At 38.0% G+C, this 16,714-nt stretch overlaps 1 protein-coding gene across 1 annotated transcript; it reads right to left on the reverse strand.

Moving 5' to 3' along the window:
• Window positions 1–11,421: 11,421 nt before the first annotated feature.
• LOC142181829 (uncharacterized) lies at window positions 11,422–12,723 on the reverse strand. The gene has a single exon (XM_075255406.1). The coding sequence runs from the start codon at window positions 12,721–12,723 to the stop codon at window positions 11,422–11,424; it is 1,302 nt and encodes a 433-aa protein (XP_075111507.1).
• Between the last annotated feature and the right edge of the window lie 3,991 nt (window positions 12,724–16,714).

A 16,714-nucleotide genomic window follows, 5' to 3' on the forward strand; every position in this document is an offset into this window, starting at 1 on the left:
TTAAAGTCTAAAGAAAAAAAAGAAAGAAAAAGATAAAAAGATTTTCTTTTGTTGGTAGTATATCAATTCCCCCTGGTTTTTCTTTGGGCTGCGGTTCTTTTCCAAGGGTTTCGTTTGAATCGGATGTAGTTAGTTTTATTTTTTAGAAGTATGAACCCTTGGGCTATGGGCTGAAATGAAAACAAGGTCTCTTAACTTCGTTATGCCTTGAGAATAGCGAGTACTTTAGTGTGACGCTTAAGCTCAGTTGTTGACTCTTCTATAAGTGCCTTAAATAGTATGTTCTTAACTTGGCTTAAGTGTTTTGACTAGAGTGTTTTTGATGATCCATTCTTGAGTGAGTCATGTGCCATGTGCATGTGAGGTTTGTTGTATTGTGTGCATTACATCTGATGTCTAACAGTTGCCCCGTGTGTTTGCAAAGTGTAATAGTAGTTTTGTTCAGTCTAGGAAGTGACATCAGCATTTCTTTGTTGAGCCATTGATATGCTTTTACCACCTAATTGCTATGTACCTTAGTTAACCCCTTTGAGCCTGTAATCATGTTTTGTTGGCAATCACATTACAAGCCTTACCCTTTTTATTTGAATTGAACATCTATTTGAACCATTTACCTCCCATGAGCACTTAAAAATTGTTATGATCTTTATAAAAGTTGAAGTATGGGGTGGTTGGTTTGGCTTTTGAGTGGAACTATAAAATAAGGAGAAAGGTGCAATGTTTTGAAAAAAAAAGTAAGAGTCACATGCATTGAAGAAGTAAGAGTTGTATTGTTGTGAAAATAGTGGTGACTCTTGATGAAAAGGTGCATAATTAATTGGGAGTTAATGTATACTAATTTGAATGTGCAGTATGGTTTGACATAAATGTGGGGTTTCAACTGCTAAAGTGTATATATTAAAGTGCTTAGGGAGGTATAGTCACTCTTACATCTAAATGTATCCTACCCGTCTCGCAGCCTACATTACAACCAGTTAAAAGTCCTACTTGATCCTTGACTGAATGAACTTAATTAGTAAAGTAGTACACTACGGGCAAGCCTATGGTGCATTTTTTGTGGCATATGAATGTCGTTTCTGCGAGTGAGTGAATTCTGTCTATCTTGGAGTTCCTAATTGTTCTTGAATTTTATTGATTGTGGAACTATTCTCTTTTGTTATGGGAGGGCACTTGATTCATGAAGGAAAGGTAATTCTTGACCTCCGTGTTAGAGTAAGTGAGTAAGTTGTGAATAATGCGTGGTGCTTGTGAGTCAATTCTTGAGGTGAGGATGTTACACTAATGTGCTTAGTCTATTTGAAATATTCTTGGTGTGATGAGTTAGGAAAGTCGCTTAGTGAGGTTATGTCTACGTAAAGTGTGGTTTGATTGCTCGAGGACGAGCAATGCTTTAAGTGTAGGGTATTGATAGTAGGCTACAACTGTTTATTTTGGCCACTATTTGCATTCTAAATTGGCTGCACTTTAATAATGTTTGAGTGTTAAATGGTAGCAAATTGTGTTGATTGAGTACTTTATGCTTTGCAGGAGCAATTCCGGGCTACAATGAGGTTAAGGAGCATTTTGAGCGAATTTGGAGCATTGAAGACCAAGTAAAAGCTTATGAAGTAAATTGGGAGTTCGTTCGAGGATCGAAGGTGGTTAGCGCACTTAAAAAGAAGAACGAAGAGAAGTGAAAAAATTGCTTAGGTGTGCGGCCGCGCACTGGGCCGCACAAAATGAAGAAAAGTGCATAAAATTGCCTAGGTGTGCGGCCGCGCACTGGGCCGCACAAGTCAGGTATAAACTGGCCAAAGTGCGCGGCCAGACGCGTGGTCACATGCCCAGGTGCGCGGCCGCGCATGTCTTTCCGAGAAAAACTATTTCGGGGCTAAAATTGTAATTCTAGAGGCGACTTTCCCTGACTGATATGAAGCCCAACTTGCCCAAAAAGAGGGTATCTTGGTTTTTAGAAGAACTTTGAAGGCAAGAACAGGCAAGGAGCAAGATGAAAGATTCGGAAATGAGTTTTTATCTTTCTCCTTCCCCTTTTTATCATTGATGATGAATTCTTATATTATGATTGTGAAAATAATTATGAGTAGCTAAACTCTTTATTCTAGGGTTTGATAGAACCTCTTGGAGGATGAATTTTTATTGCGTTTAATATAAATTTGTCATTGGATTTTCTATGCTTGTTCAACTACGTGATTATTCTGGTTGATTGAAGGACCCTCAATCGGCTATGCCTATTTAGTGTGTATTACTTGGAAAAGGGTACATATTTAGGAGTTGTTTAACAACACTACTCCTAACGTATATGAGGGATCAATACGAAGGGTTTAAAGGTGGGATTAGGAATAACGAAACTTTGGTGTGATCTTAGTGAGCGGCAAACTAATGCTAGCTAACGTAGTTCGGAAGAATACATTTAGTAAATTGTTTTATCTGTTTGGAAGAGAATTACGATGTTACACCCCATGTTATCGTACATGAAAATATGCCATAACTGAATTGATGAAAACTCGGGAATGAGATGTTACATCTCGTATTTTCATATGCTAAAGTTTCTACGTAAGTCCAGGAATAAGATTATTTTGAGATTATTTTGGGAAAAAATTCGGTCCAAGTTATAATACCCCGTATTTATGGACCAGTATCATACAATGTACCATATGACCATAATAATATAATGTGTAAGGGTGTATTGAAAATGAGTAATATTTTAAGTAATTTGAGATAATTCTTAATTGTGTGGGTAATTGGTTAATTACCGGATAGCGGGATATTACCTAATTAATTAATTAATTAATTATTGGATAAGATTAAAAACTCATCCCCCACCCCATGTGGCAGCATGCCACCATCCAAACCAAATGACTCATTAGTCATGTTGGTTAGGTGGCAACTAGTTAGGATAGTAGTCTTGAAATTAAAAAAGGAGTCATAAGCTTTAGAAAATTTAAGGATTCATTTTATCTAACATTTAAGGATATAGAAAGGAGCTATTGAAGAGACAATCTAAAGTCACCAAGAAATGCAATTTGAAACCCAAAAAAATGCAAATTGAATTTAACAAAGAATGGTGCAAATCTTTAATAGATCGAACAAAGATTTTGCAATTTTAAAGGAGTACGGTGTAAACTTTCTTTCAAGAATATCATATGGATTTTTCCCTACTCCAGATATGTTAAGGCTAAGCTCTTCCTTCATTTTGCATGATCCCGTAATTACACAAGTTTGATAACGAGGCATAAAGAAAAATTCATGTCCCGGAATTTACGTATATTTTTCCTAGTCTTGTAAGTACAATATTCAATTGAGTATTTCCTCCTTCCAGTCAAGAGAGAAGAGAGTCTATATATATAATATTACAGTATTTTCATTACCATCGAGATATAATCGATGGGCAGACCCCTATTGGGCAACCTCTAATCAGATGGTAAGTTATATACCGAGCCTACTGTGGTCGAGCGCCTATGAGCAAGCCCGATTGGTCGAGATACAAAGCCTAGTATGGCTGAGCGCCTATGAGCGAGCCTACTACGGTAGAGAAGTTATATATATATACTGAGCCTTATAAGGCCGGACAACTATTTTACTTACTATATTGAGAGAGTTGAGTCAGTAGCAGCAGGCAAGCATATCTTCTGATTATCACTGACTTCCAGTCACTTTCAATTATTATATTATCAGTTCAATTTTAGCTTTCTGTATATTGCATTACATACTCGGTACATTATTTCGTACTGACATCCCTTTTTGGGGGGCACTGCATTTCATGCGTACAGGTTCATACAGACAGACGGGTAGACCTCCTCATTAAGTATTGCCCGAGTTCAGCTTGACCGGTAAGCTCCATGCCTTTCGGAGTTGTCATGTCTAGAGATTTATGTACATCTTGTGTATATATGTATATATGTTATGAGTAGGTCGGGGAGCTGTTCCGATCACAATATATCCACCTGTAGAGGCTTGTAGACATATCATGTCAGTTAGTGCAGTATGTTGGGCTTGTAGGCCTTTTATGTATATTTGGTTGGTTTGTCAGTTGTAGTAGTTATGGCGGGCTTGTCGGCCTAGCTTTATATTGATATTTAGTCAGCATTCGTAGTTGTCTTGCAATGTGGCCCATGGCCAAAGTATGACATCATATGTTCAGAGTTCCTTAGTCGCAAATTGGTACGCAAGGATAGGTGAGGCACCAGGTGCCGGTCTCTCCCCAGGTTCAGGGCGTGACAAAAGTGGTATCATAGCAGTTTTGTTCTAGGGAGTCTATAAGCCGTGTCTAGTAGAGTCTTGTTTATGGGTGTGTCGTGCACCACACTTATAAGCAGGAGGCTACAGGTTATTTAGGATTGTCACTCTTTCTTCCTACTATAGATCGTGTGGTAGAGCTCACTTGTAAGAATTCAGATTCCTAAATTCGATTATATTCCTAATACAATGATACTTATATCTAAAAAGACAGTTTGTAGGGGATTGAATATGGTTGTGGATGAATGGAGTCAGAGGAACTCAATTTTGCATCATGCTTATGATGAGTAAATATAAGGTCTCCAGCAGAACATGTGGATACTAAGATGTGTAAGCTTCTTGATAAGGATCCCTAAGGCAGGAATATCTATCCACTCTTATGGTAAAAAGGAATAAGAGAATCAAAAAGTAGACATAAGTTCCAGCAATTAAAAGAAGCAAGGTGAAAAAGGGTACGAGGTACCCAGTTAATGAAAATTATCGGTATTTTCAACTTAGGTAGAGAGATATAAGCATTTTGAGTTACCTTCAATAGTAACAGAGGTATGTACAATTGGTCACACCCAATCTAGTTATGCCCCATGGGGGTCAACAGTAGTATAAGAGAAGGATGAGATATCAGGATCTGGCTGGGGTTAGAGTAATCCAAAATGTGGATGAATTGGTTGCATTAGTTGACATTTCCGAAGGATATTACAAAGGTGCTAATTGATCACCTTGTGAGGCACCCAGATAGTGCACTCTAAAATAGTACAACTTGATATGAATACTACAAAGATAGGCACGGAAAGCCTGGAAGGGATAAATATTATCTTAATATGGATCCCTTCCCTAGTAAAGGGAAAATGTTAGGCACCCCGAAGAGCCAGTAGATGGAGTAAGGGGAGGCAAAAGCGAAAGAATGTCTTGTTAAAGTTTTCAGAATAAAGTGAACGGTAGAAATATTAGCAGGGAAGTACGAAGAGGGATAATGAAGCATTATGAGTGAGATGTGATACATGGATGGAAATGGTAGAGTGTTATAGAATCTATAGTCAAATGAAGAAAGAGACGAGAGGTGATGGTCCTTAAGACAACAAAAGGGTATAGGCCATACAGTCACATCCTCATTTCGAGAAATAAGTTCGCAACTCTAACATGGTTAACAAAAGGAAAAGTTAGACCTCAGAGTAATAGAAATCAGTATGGACCGGTGAACAAGATAAACTAAACATGAATTAGGAACTGAATGATTTGATAATGGTCAACATCATGAGAATTTCATATTTCGTTCCAGCGATAATAGAATGGACAATAGAAGAAGATTCGTGAGAAATTCAAAGAATGGTCATTCAGGGAGACGCTTACCTAAAGTAAGCAATATGAGCAAAGTTAAGCTTAAGGGACTGTATGTGCCAGTACACTAAGTGTCACCATCGCGAGTGAGGAACTTTGTTATCCTTGGTACAGAAGGATTACCGCAAGGCGAGTAAGGGTCATTGATGATGTGAAAGGATGCCAAAGATGAAGAGGAAAAACATCTTCAGGTCGTCATATCTCCAAGTTTTAGTACTCCCCTAAAGAGGGGAATATGGAATGATAAAGGAAGAATACGATAAAAATGAGAAACGGATGAGATTTCACTTATCCAAATCCTACAGATATACTATGATTCCAGAACATTATGCAAGCATGATGTCAAGGAAAGGAAGTAAAGGTTCCAACCCGGGATGTTTTTGATAAATAAGGAGCCAATACGAGAGGTAAGTTAAGACAAAAGGAATAACCCAAGAAAGATTATGCAGAATATCGATATGAAAATGGGCCAACGAGTAGTTAGTAGTTGATTCAGAAAGAGCCTAGTTATGGCTATATAAGAGGATAAAGACAAATAAGCAGATCATGCAAGATAAATGTAGTAAACCCCAACATGGAGAATTCAGCCTCGTAGTAATGTCATTATAATACTTGAGATATATTTAAATAGGAGTCAGGGTAGTTAAAGGTACTGTATGAGTGTTACGGGATGAAAGAAAGTGCCACTGGGAAGGCAGTTAAAATATCAGTTCAGAAGTAACCCTACAAGCACAAGGACACGGAGGTGAGCAACTACGGATGATTATAGGCAAGGAAGGACATCAAAAGATCTGTAATAAGCTCACAGCTTTATAAGAGTCAAGGGTTCTCCCTAAGTACTACAACGAAAGACTATCTGAGGAAATAAGGAAGGAGGCTTTAACTTAAGCACAATGACCTAAAGAGGAAATAATCATGTAACAACAGTCTCATAACAACATTGTAAGCACTCCAAAGGAAAGTGGAACCTACCGTGGCTAATAACGGGAAGTAAAATTAAAAGTAATATTCAAGATCATATGAGTTGTATGGAATTTCAATATGTGTGGGCACTAAGATAAGCTAAGTATGCACGCAACAAGGAGGCAAAAAGACCAGGAAAAGTAATAGATTACGTTTAAAGAAATTTGAGAAGGAACGAAAGGAATTCTTCGATCAATAATCCAGAGTTAGTTACATTATGATTGCACTTGCGATTTCGGAGTATACATATATATTGATAATCATATAGCCGTAGAAGACTCCGGTATAAGTTAAAAGAAAGAATTGAGTCTAGGTTATAGACAAAGGATTGAATTGCTAAAAGATTGTATCATGGATATTCCATAGCGCCCATGAAAGGCTAAAGTAATAACTGATACCATGAGTTGCAGATCAGAGATAGCTTAAGCCTACACAAAGGTTGACCAGAGGAAAGAGGAAACTAAAGAGTTACATCAACGAAGTAAATCAGGAATCCGATTATTGGACCCAGAAGTTATAGGAATCATGATTAAGAACATAGCAGAATCACTCTTAATATTAGAGGTGCAAGAGGGATAGCACAACAACCATATTCTATAATGGCTCTATGATAAAGCCAGTTAGAAAAATACCAGCCTCATAAGAATTCAGTATGGAGCTCCCACCGGATTGTATAGGCACCAGAGGTACAAGTACTATAATAGAGCTTCAAATGGTGGATGTGATTTATACCTATGTGGGAGGGAGAATGAGATAGAAGAATGTTCGGTGATATTTTTAAGTAAGTAAGGTAAAGGTGAACAACGTACGAAATACTCAAGTATAAAAGGATGAGAGTGGTCCACACTTCAGGTAAAAGACTAAAAGCGCTGGGATTCAGTATCCAGGGAAGATAACATCATCGTCAGTGGCATATCTTCCAGCCTATGGTTTCTAGGTACCAAGAGGTCTATTTGAGATAATAAAGAAGAGATAGAGACGACGTGATGTCTCGCTTGCTGTTCCAGAATAGCACAAGGAAATATATGGTGCAAACAAGTTGAAGGAATGTTGTAAGTAGTATAAATAGATATGTGTACGTCCCGAGATAAAGTATAGTAAAGCGACAACGTTCTAGAAAGACAGGAGTAAGGTTAAGAAAGGGCGAATTTAGAAAGAAATGAAATGTTGCCCTGATAATGGAAAATACCCACGTAAGGTGAATCACATTAGGATGCTATGAAATACGATTATGGAAGCATGGTATTTCCCCAAGTGAATTAGTCTAGTTACTTCAGATATCCTCCGATGAGACGTGAGCCCTAGCGGCAGTGTTACATAAGAGGTCAAGTTATCAGTGGTAGATAATGGATCAACATTAGGGTGAATTAACAATAGATGGATAAAAGTTCAATAGTATGAGATGAGATCAGGCTGTCATTATTAAGATGAACAGTAATGAGGAAGCATTAAATGACTTAGACTTATACATATAGGATGAGCAATGAGAGTAACCTGGAGTGGAAGTAGACCTCTGTAACGATAAATCGAAGTAAGTGTACTGGTACAATATGACCTATCTAGATGCAGTAAAATCATGCGGATGGATAACCCGGTCTATGAAACAAGATATGGTAACATTCGTAAGTTCAACAAAGTGCCAAGCGAAGAACTTCAGTAATGGATAAAAATCGGAGGAAAAAGGAAAGAAGAGTCGGATAGGTGCACTTACAAGGTCAGAGTCGTACAAACTGCGTGATAGAAGGTAGCAAGGGTTACGAGATTGGGAGGATTCCGACCACATGTCGTGGTATAGGAAAGAGGCCTAAAGGAGGGAATCCCTTGGCCTTTGGATTTATTCACAGAACAGTTGCGTAGATGGCAAAAAGAGTACTAAAGTATTCGGAAGACATAGGTTATGAGAAGCTTTAGTACATCAGTTAACATTCGAGGAAGAATGTTCCAAAGGGGGGAATAATGTTACACCCCATGTTTTCGTACATGAAAATACGCCATAAGTGAATTGATGAAAACTCGGGAATGAGATGTTACATCTCGCATTTTTGTATGTTAAAATTTCGACGTTAGTCCGGAAATGAGATTATTTTGGGATAAAATATGGTCCAAGTTATAATACTCCATATTTATGGACTAGTGCCATACAAGGTACCATATAACCATAATAATATGATGTATAAGGGTGTATTAAAATAAGTAATATTTTAAGTAATTTGAGATAATTCTTAATTATATGAGTAATTGGTTAATTAATGGGTAGCAGGATATTACCTAATTAATTAATTAATGGATAAGATTAAAAACCCATCCCTCACCCCATGTGGCAGCAAGCCACCACCCAAACCAAATGACTCATTAGTCATGTTGGTTAGGTGGCAACTAGTTAGGATAGTAGTCTTGAAATTCAAAAAGGAGTCATAAGCTTTAAAAAATTTAATGATTCCTTTTATCTAACATTTAAGGATATAGAAAGGAGCTCTTGAAGAGACAATCTAAGCCACCAAGAACCGCAATCTGAAGCCCAAAAAAATGCAAATTGAAGTTAACAAAGAAGGGTGCGGATCCTTAATAAATCGAACATAGGTTTTGCAATTTTAAGGGAGTACTGTGTAAACGTTTTTCCAAGAATATCATATGGATTTTTCCCTACTCCAAGTATATTAAGGCTAAGCTCTTCCTTCATTTTGCATGATCCCGTAATTACACAAGTTTGATAATGAGGCATAAAAAAAATTCATGTCCCGGAATTTACGTATATTTTTCCTAGTCTTGCAAGTACAATATTCAATTGAGAATTTCCTCCTTCTAGTCAAGAGAGCAGAGAGTCTATATATACAGTATTACAGTATTTCATTACCATTGAGGTATAATCAATGGGCAGACCCTTATTAGGCAACCTCTGATTAGATGGTAAGTTATATACTGAGCCTACTGTGGCCGAGCGCCTATGAGCGAGCCTAGTTGGTCGAGATACAGAGCCTAGTATGGCCGAGCGCCTATGAGCAAGCCTACTACAGCAGAGAAATTATATATATATATATATATATCCTTGTAAGGCCGGACACCTATTTTACTTATTATATTGAGAGAGTTGAGTCAATAGCAGCAGGTAAGCATATCTTCTAATTATCATTGACTCCAGTCACTTTCAATTATTTTTTTATCAGTTCAGTTTCAGCTTTCAGTATATTACCTTACATACTCGGTCCATTATTTTATACTGACGTCCCTTTTTCTGGGAGCGCTGCATTTCATGTGTGCAGGTTCATACAGACAGACGGGTAGACCTCCTCATTAAGTGTTGCCAGAGTTTATCTTGATCGGTAAGCCCCATGCCTTTCGGAGTTGCCGTGTCTAGAGTTTTATGTACATCTTGTGTATATATGTATATATGTTATGAGTAGGTCGGGGAGCTTTTCCGATCACAATATATCCACCAGTAGAGGCTTGTAGACATATCATGTCAGTTAGTGCAGTATGTTGGGCTTGTAAGCCTTTTATGTATATTTGGTTGGTTTGTCAGCTGTAGTAGTTATGACGAGCTTGTCGGCCCAGCTTTATATTGATATTTAGTCAGCATTCGTAGTTGTCTTGCAATGTGGCCCATGACCAAAGTATGACATCATATGTTCAGAGTTCCTTAGTTGCAAATTGGTACACAAGGATAGGTGAGGCACCAGACTTGTAAATCGGATTATATTTGCAACGACCGCTTAGTTCTTTTTATAAGGTATAGTTGGGCGTGATCAGGGATCTAATTATCAATAAGAAAGTTGACTCTATTCCCTTTATGGACAGCCCATCTAGAGGCTTTAATACATACCTTCCATCCGTCCTGAATACACTGCCAAATCCTAATTTTAGGTTTTGCTCTAGGATGGTTACCACTACAGTGCTTTCCAATCAGTACCCTAGCCCACATGGTGTCACTGTTCGTTTAGAGTCTCCAAGCTAGATTGGTCAGGCTAGCTTTGTTTTTCATTTGAGCCTATTGAAGGCCCAGACCCCCATTGTTCTTAGGCTTAATAATAGTATCCCATTTAACCATATGTGGCTTTTTTTGTCCAGATGTTGTTCCCTATATAAAGTTCCTTTGGATTTTATAAATCTGGTTGGTGATGTGCGATGGTAACTTTATATAGCTCATCACATGGCTGGGAATGCTCCCCAGGCTAGATTTTGTCAGAGTTGTACGACCAACCATGTTTAACATTTTAGTTTTCCATCCAGCCAGCCTATTGTTCATACTATCAATAATGAATTGAAAATCTCTGTTGGTAGACCTTTTATGGAAGATGGGTAAGCCCGGGTATTTGCTAAAATCTTTGCTTTTCCTAATTCCTAGCAATGAGTTGTATGTATTTGCCCGATCCTCCTGATAGTTGATTGAAAAAATAACCTTTGATTTTTGAAAGTTGACATTTTGGCTAGATGCACTATTGAACTCCTCTAAGGTAGCCAGAATTGCTTCACAACTCTTTTTATTGGCTCCACCAAATAGGGTGAGATCATCAACAAAGAACATGTGAGAGATTTTAGGACTATTCCTACTGATGGTGATTGGAAGCTAGTCCTTTCTTAGGACTGCCTGGTCAATATTCCTTGATAGCATTTCCGTGCAAATAATGAATAGGTAGGGAGAGATGGTGTCTCCCTGCCTGATAACTCTAGTTGGTTTGAAAGGCTCAGTTTGGCTTCCATTGATTAAGATGGATATGGAGCTAGTGGAGATGCAAGAGAGGATCAGGTTGATCAATTTAAGTGGGAACTTGAAGAATATGAGGGAATACCTGATGAACGACCACTCAAGTCTGTCAAAGGCTTTTTCTAAGTCTATCTTGAGGATCATGTTGCCATTTTCCCTTTTATCTTTTGGAAATGGGTGATGTATTATTGAACAATTATGGCATTATCAGTAGCCCTTCTGTTAGAGAGAAAAATGGCTTGAGATGGCTCAATAATTGTCTGAAGGAATGCTTTGATCCTATTTACTATTATTTTAATGACAAGTTTGTATATAGTGTTGCATAGCCCAAAGCTCTTTAGCAAAGTAGCATTATGGCACTTAGGAATCAAACACAATAGGGTCTTATTAACTTCAGGGGCATGGTTGGGTGTTGAACACCTTCTGGAAAAAATGGTTGACATGGTAGATAGGATGGACAAGTATTTTTGGTAGAAGAAAGGGTGCATCCCATCAGGTCCAAGTGCCATAAGGGGCTTGAAACAGTTCATGGCTTTCTTGATTTCAGAGTACTTAAGAGGTTGGTCAAGGGACACCCTCATGCTATTAGTAAGGACTAGTGGGTTGCCCTCACTGTAACATCTCTTGTAGGTGGATGAGGTATGGGATGTGGTAAAGAGGTTCTTAAAGTAGCCCCTGGTAGTCTCCCTGATGAGTTTAGGTTCTGTGATCTGGTTACCTACCTTATCTGTTAAACTAAGAATCCTATTTCTCTTTCTTCTGTTGAGGGTAGTTGTGTGGAAGAACCTAGTATTAGCATCTCCTTCACATAACCAGCTGACTCTGGATTTTATCCAAAAGTCCTCTTCTCTTTTTAGGATAACTGAGAATTTAGCTTGGAGATTTGCTTCTAAATTTTGAAGGAAGGTGCTAAAAGGGTAGGCATTAGATTTTTGAATACCATTCAGCCTAGCTAGAATGTGGTTCTTCTTGTAGAAGATGTTGCCAAACACTAGCCTATTCCAGGTGGTCACATTGACCTTAAAAATGTTGGTGTCCCCCAACAGATCATCAGTAGAGTTGAAGCTATTTTGAACAATGATTGGGAAGTCAGGGTGGCTACACCACATAGACTCTAGCCTTAAGGGCCTACTATGATCAATATGGTTTTGATTAGTTATGCTTAGGAGTAGAGGAAATTGGTCAGAGTGGGTCTTGGGGAAGTGGGTAATAGAGGATTCTGGGTATGACTCAATCCAGTCATCAGTGGCAAAGCACCTATCCAGCCTTTCTAAGATAAGGTCTTTCCTGTTAGTGTCTCTTTTATTAGACCAAGTATACTTTGAGCCTTTGAAACCTAGGTCAATTAGTCTATACTGATTCAAACAACTCCAAAAATGATTGCTTCTACTATTGCTAATGTTGTTGCTCCCAAATATTTCCCTGGATTTTAGGACTTCATTGAAGTTACCTCCTACAGGCCTAGTACCTTTATAAACAAAGGCCATGTCCTCAAGGGACTGCCATAATTCTATCATTTGAGTGGCTAATAGCATAAATAGCTGAGAAAAACTATTTTGAGTCATTAGGTTTTACCTCACCATGACATACACACCCCGGGGTATGGTACAGACCTCTTCGAGCTTCACTAGGTCATCCTTCCACATGACTATTATTCCTCCAGATTGCCCAATGGCAGGGGATTGGAATTGAGCTGTGAACTGTAGCTCAGTAGTTAAGTGCATATGGTAAGCCATTCTTGTCTCAAAGAGAACAAGGATAGCAGGGTTGTGCAACTTTACCACACATTGTTGGCTCCTCTCGCTTTCCATATTATGAAGTTCATCAGTAAAGGGTTTTGAGAGAGGCAAAATCGGAGTGGGTGTGGGCATTGTTAGAGTTTGGGTTTGGGATAGAGCGTGGTTGGGCTACTGGGTTGGATGGGTGGCCCACTGTAGCATATTTATTTGGGGTTGTGTTTTTCAGAGTATAATTACCCAAATCTGGGGAGATATCAGATGCTGGGACATTACTTGATTTAGGGGGAGGGGCATTTTCCAAATTTTGGTAGGCTCCACCCTTTTCCCTTGTCCCTGACAAGTAGCCGTATTCCCAAAAAAGGATCTTTTGTCAATGGCTCGGAGGCATCTAATTGTCTTTTTAACCTAGAGTATCTTTAGTTTGGGCTAGCGTGTGCTTTGCCCATGGAGCTGGTAGGAGATGGGCCATAGTGGCCTAAGCCCATCTTTTGTTCCCTTTGTATCCCGCTTTTGGGTGGGTTCAATGGCTGCCCATTGGGCCCCGGGGCATCTATAGTCCCTTTTTTGTTTTGGATTTCGTTTGTCGGAATCCATGGCCGATTTTTGGTTGGAGTCAAGGAACATACCTGAGGAGGCATTGAACCTCTTTACCTGGGTGTTAACTTAAGTGTCTTTGTTTGAATGGCGTCTATATTATGAAAAAGGGACAGTTTGCCATTGAGAGATCTGTTCCCTTATGGTCGGCCTGTTGGTGTCGCTGGTACGACTTTCTTGGGTGGTGGGTGATAGAAACTCACATCTTCTTAGGGTATGTCTAATTCTCCCACATCTCGTACAAAGTATCTCTCCCCCTTCGTAAACGAGCAATTGGTTGTGGGTGCCAATATTGATGTTCGTTGTTACCAGAATGTCTAGAATAACCTGGACACATATTCTAGCGTACCTTCCTTGTAGGGTAGAGGAGGTGCAGGTATCAATTTTCATAAGCTTTCCCACTCGGTTGCCTACTTGTTCTAAAATTGCCTTGTCGTAGAATTCCATTGACAATTGTGGAAGTCTTATCCAAACCATTGTTATGGATAATTTAGATTCTGCTGGAACAAGGTTTGGTTCCCATCTATGGATTGATAGGAAGTTCCCAGATACAAACCATGGCCCCTCATTTAGGACCTTGCTACAAAACGTGGCCCTTCTTGCTGAATTTGGCGATGAAAAAATCTTAACCTAGATCAATTAGGGTGAGTGGTTCGTTTGGTTTCTATAGATTGGAGAGTTTGGCCTTGAGTAAGTGATGTGGGATTTTTCCCCAAACAGTTTGATAATCAAGGAGTATTTCCAAGGTTTGTAGAGTCTGATTTTTTCTTCAATTTGTCCTCAACTGACAATGGGATTGGTATGTTTCCTGAGTTTAATTCCAAGGCCTTTATGTGTAAACCAGATTGAAATGGATCATAACTTCTGGAAGAGACCAGTTTTATATCGAGTAGGGCTTCCTTGAAGGAATTTCTATCTACTTTGTCTTCCTCCATAGCAGAGTTTGGATCTAAAGTTGGTATATCAGGGGGTTTGGGTGGTTTCTCGATGGGAGGGTCACTAGTTGGGAGTGGGGATGTGGCCATACCTGGTTGGCTGAGTGGGTTGTATCTAGTTAGAGAGTGGTTGGCCTTTCTCTCTCTTTTTTCCTTCTAAGTACGTTGTTCCAGATTTACTTGTGCTTGTCCTCTTAGATTTGTGTTTGTTTTAATATTAAGAGGCAACAAATTCCACTAAAAGCTCCAACAACTAAAAAAGTTAGCCTTTGTTTTGTTGTGTGCAACGTAAAAATAGAAGCTTAAACTCCATTGATATTAAAAAAACTATGAAACTTTAAATTCGAAAATTAAGTTTTATAAAATTATTGTTTTTTGATTGATTGTAGCACACAATTAGGAATATCCATTGAAGATTATATCTCAATTTAAGGGATCTTGGTGAAGATTAGAGTTGATTTTGGCTGGAATTTCGAATAAAAATTAGAAGAGGAAGGCAAAATACATACAACAATATAATCGTATGGAAGTTATATGTTTTGATCAAATTTGTATACAACAAAAATTTTGTATGCAAGTTTTATGTTTTAGCCGGATTTTATATTACAAAAAATTATCAAAGGATCATCTGTAAGTTATATATTTTGACCGAATTCGTACATATTTTATAACAAAACTCAAGCTACTTTTTGAAACTCACAAATCTCACTAAACCAGGTAATTATTTGATTTTCGTATCAATAGTAAAAAAAATCCCTTGAATAAACGTAACTTTTGGTGCTCTCTTTATATTTTGCCAAATGTGACCAATTTTAGGCTAATCATAATTATTTGAACTAGAATACTCATGAAAAAATTTATGGGCACCAAAACAAAATAGTTAGCCATTACTACCGGAGGAAAATGGCTAAAAATGTGACAAAAGTAAATATAAGTGTAAGGCCCCTCAAAATTTCCTATAAATCTGAGAACTTATAGCACGTTCATGAGTCACTTAATTTTCGATTTGCCTTTGACAAGAGATTATGGACTACAACAAACTTAGATAATCATGATAGTAAATATAGGAGGTGTATTGGATGTGGTTTAGGGTCTAAGGAGAGCCCTAAAACTAAGCACTGGGCTAAAGTTTCAAATGAGTTCACACAAGATCTAACTTCAAACAAGTACCACCCCCAAAGTATACAGATTTATATGGTGGCACACCTATCAAATGAAAGCTATTTGAGTCTAGTTTCTAACACATTAAACCATTTGTTATTTGGATACTTTTACAGAAAGTTATGGCTATTTTACGAGATACTATCCTATCTGCATGCTCACTTGCGCATTGGACTTGTCAGGTCCACGACAACGCATAGAAGAAAGTTTTTCTTGTCACGGGGACCCTATAAATATCCCCCAAAGTCATGGAGAGAGAGAGAGAGAGTGGCTAACTCATTTCTTTGAGCTTGGGCTTGGTCTAACAAAGGGAACCCGTCCTATACATTCCTCCCATGAATTAATGTAATATTTTTGGAGTATTTTGGGTCAATTACTACTCCTAAACACATATATTAACAAGGATTAATCTTGGAAATTCATAAGTTTTCATTGAAAATTTCAAATTGGTCAAGAACACCACAAGTTGAAATTTTCAAGAGTTTGACTACAAGAGGTATGTCTATCATCTCTAACTAATTTATGGTATTTATTTATGTAAGAAATATATTTTAGGACTTATGCCATAGTGATCGAAAACCATTAGTGCTTAAACTAAATTGTGTTGGTGTTGTAGAGATTATAAAGTGGTTTAATTGATGAGATTGATGGGTTGGGAGTGAATTGTTGGGCATGCATGTGCTAATGGAGGTTGTGGGTTGCCTAAGGATGATTTTAAGGTGAATTATTGGTATGAAAGGTGGTAGTTAGATGAACATATTCCATTGAAAGAGGTTGTATATAAATATGCATATTATGTGTTTGATGAAAAGCCTAAATGATCTAAAATATGAAAATTCTCAGTAACATTGGTCCAATTGAATTTTGTTGATGTATATTAAAGTTTTAAGAGTAGTAGAAAGTTGTAGGATCACTAACAAGCTTATTGAGGTATGTTTGGCTAAACCTTTCCTATAGAATAAGATTCCATGAGCTCCTTATCAACTCCAAGCATTGTTTGTTCAAGTTCATATTCCTTTTGTTTTGAATTGCCTCAAATGTTTGAATTG

The sequence above is a fragment of the Nicotiana tabacum genome, chromosome 6 (assembly GCF_000715075.1).
Source record: "Nicotiana tabacum cultivar K326 chromosome 6, ASM71507v2, whole genome shotgun sequence".
NCBI lineage: Eukaryota > Viridiplantae > Streptophyta > Magnoliopsida > Solanales > Solanaceae > Nicotiana > Nicotiana tabacum.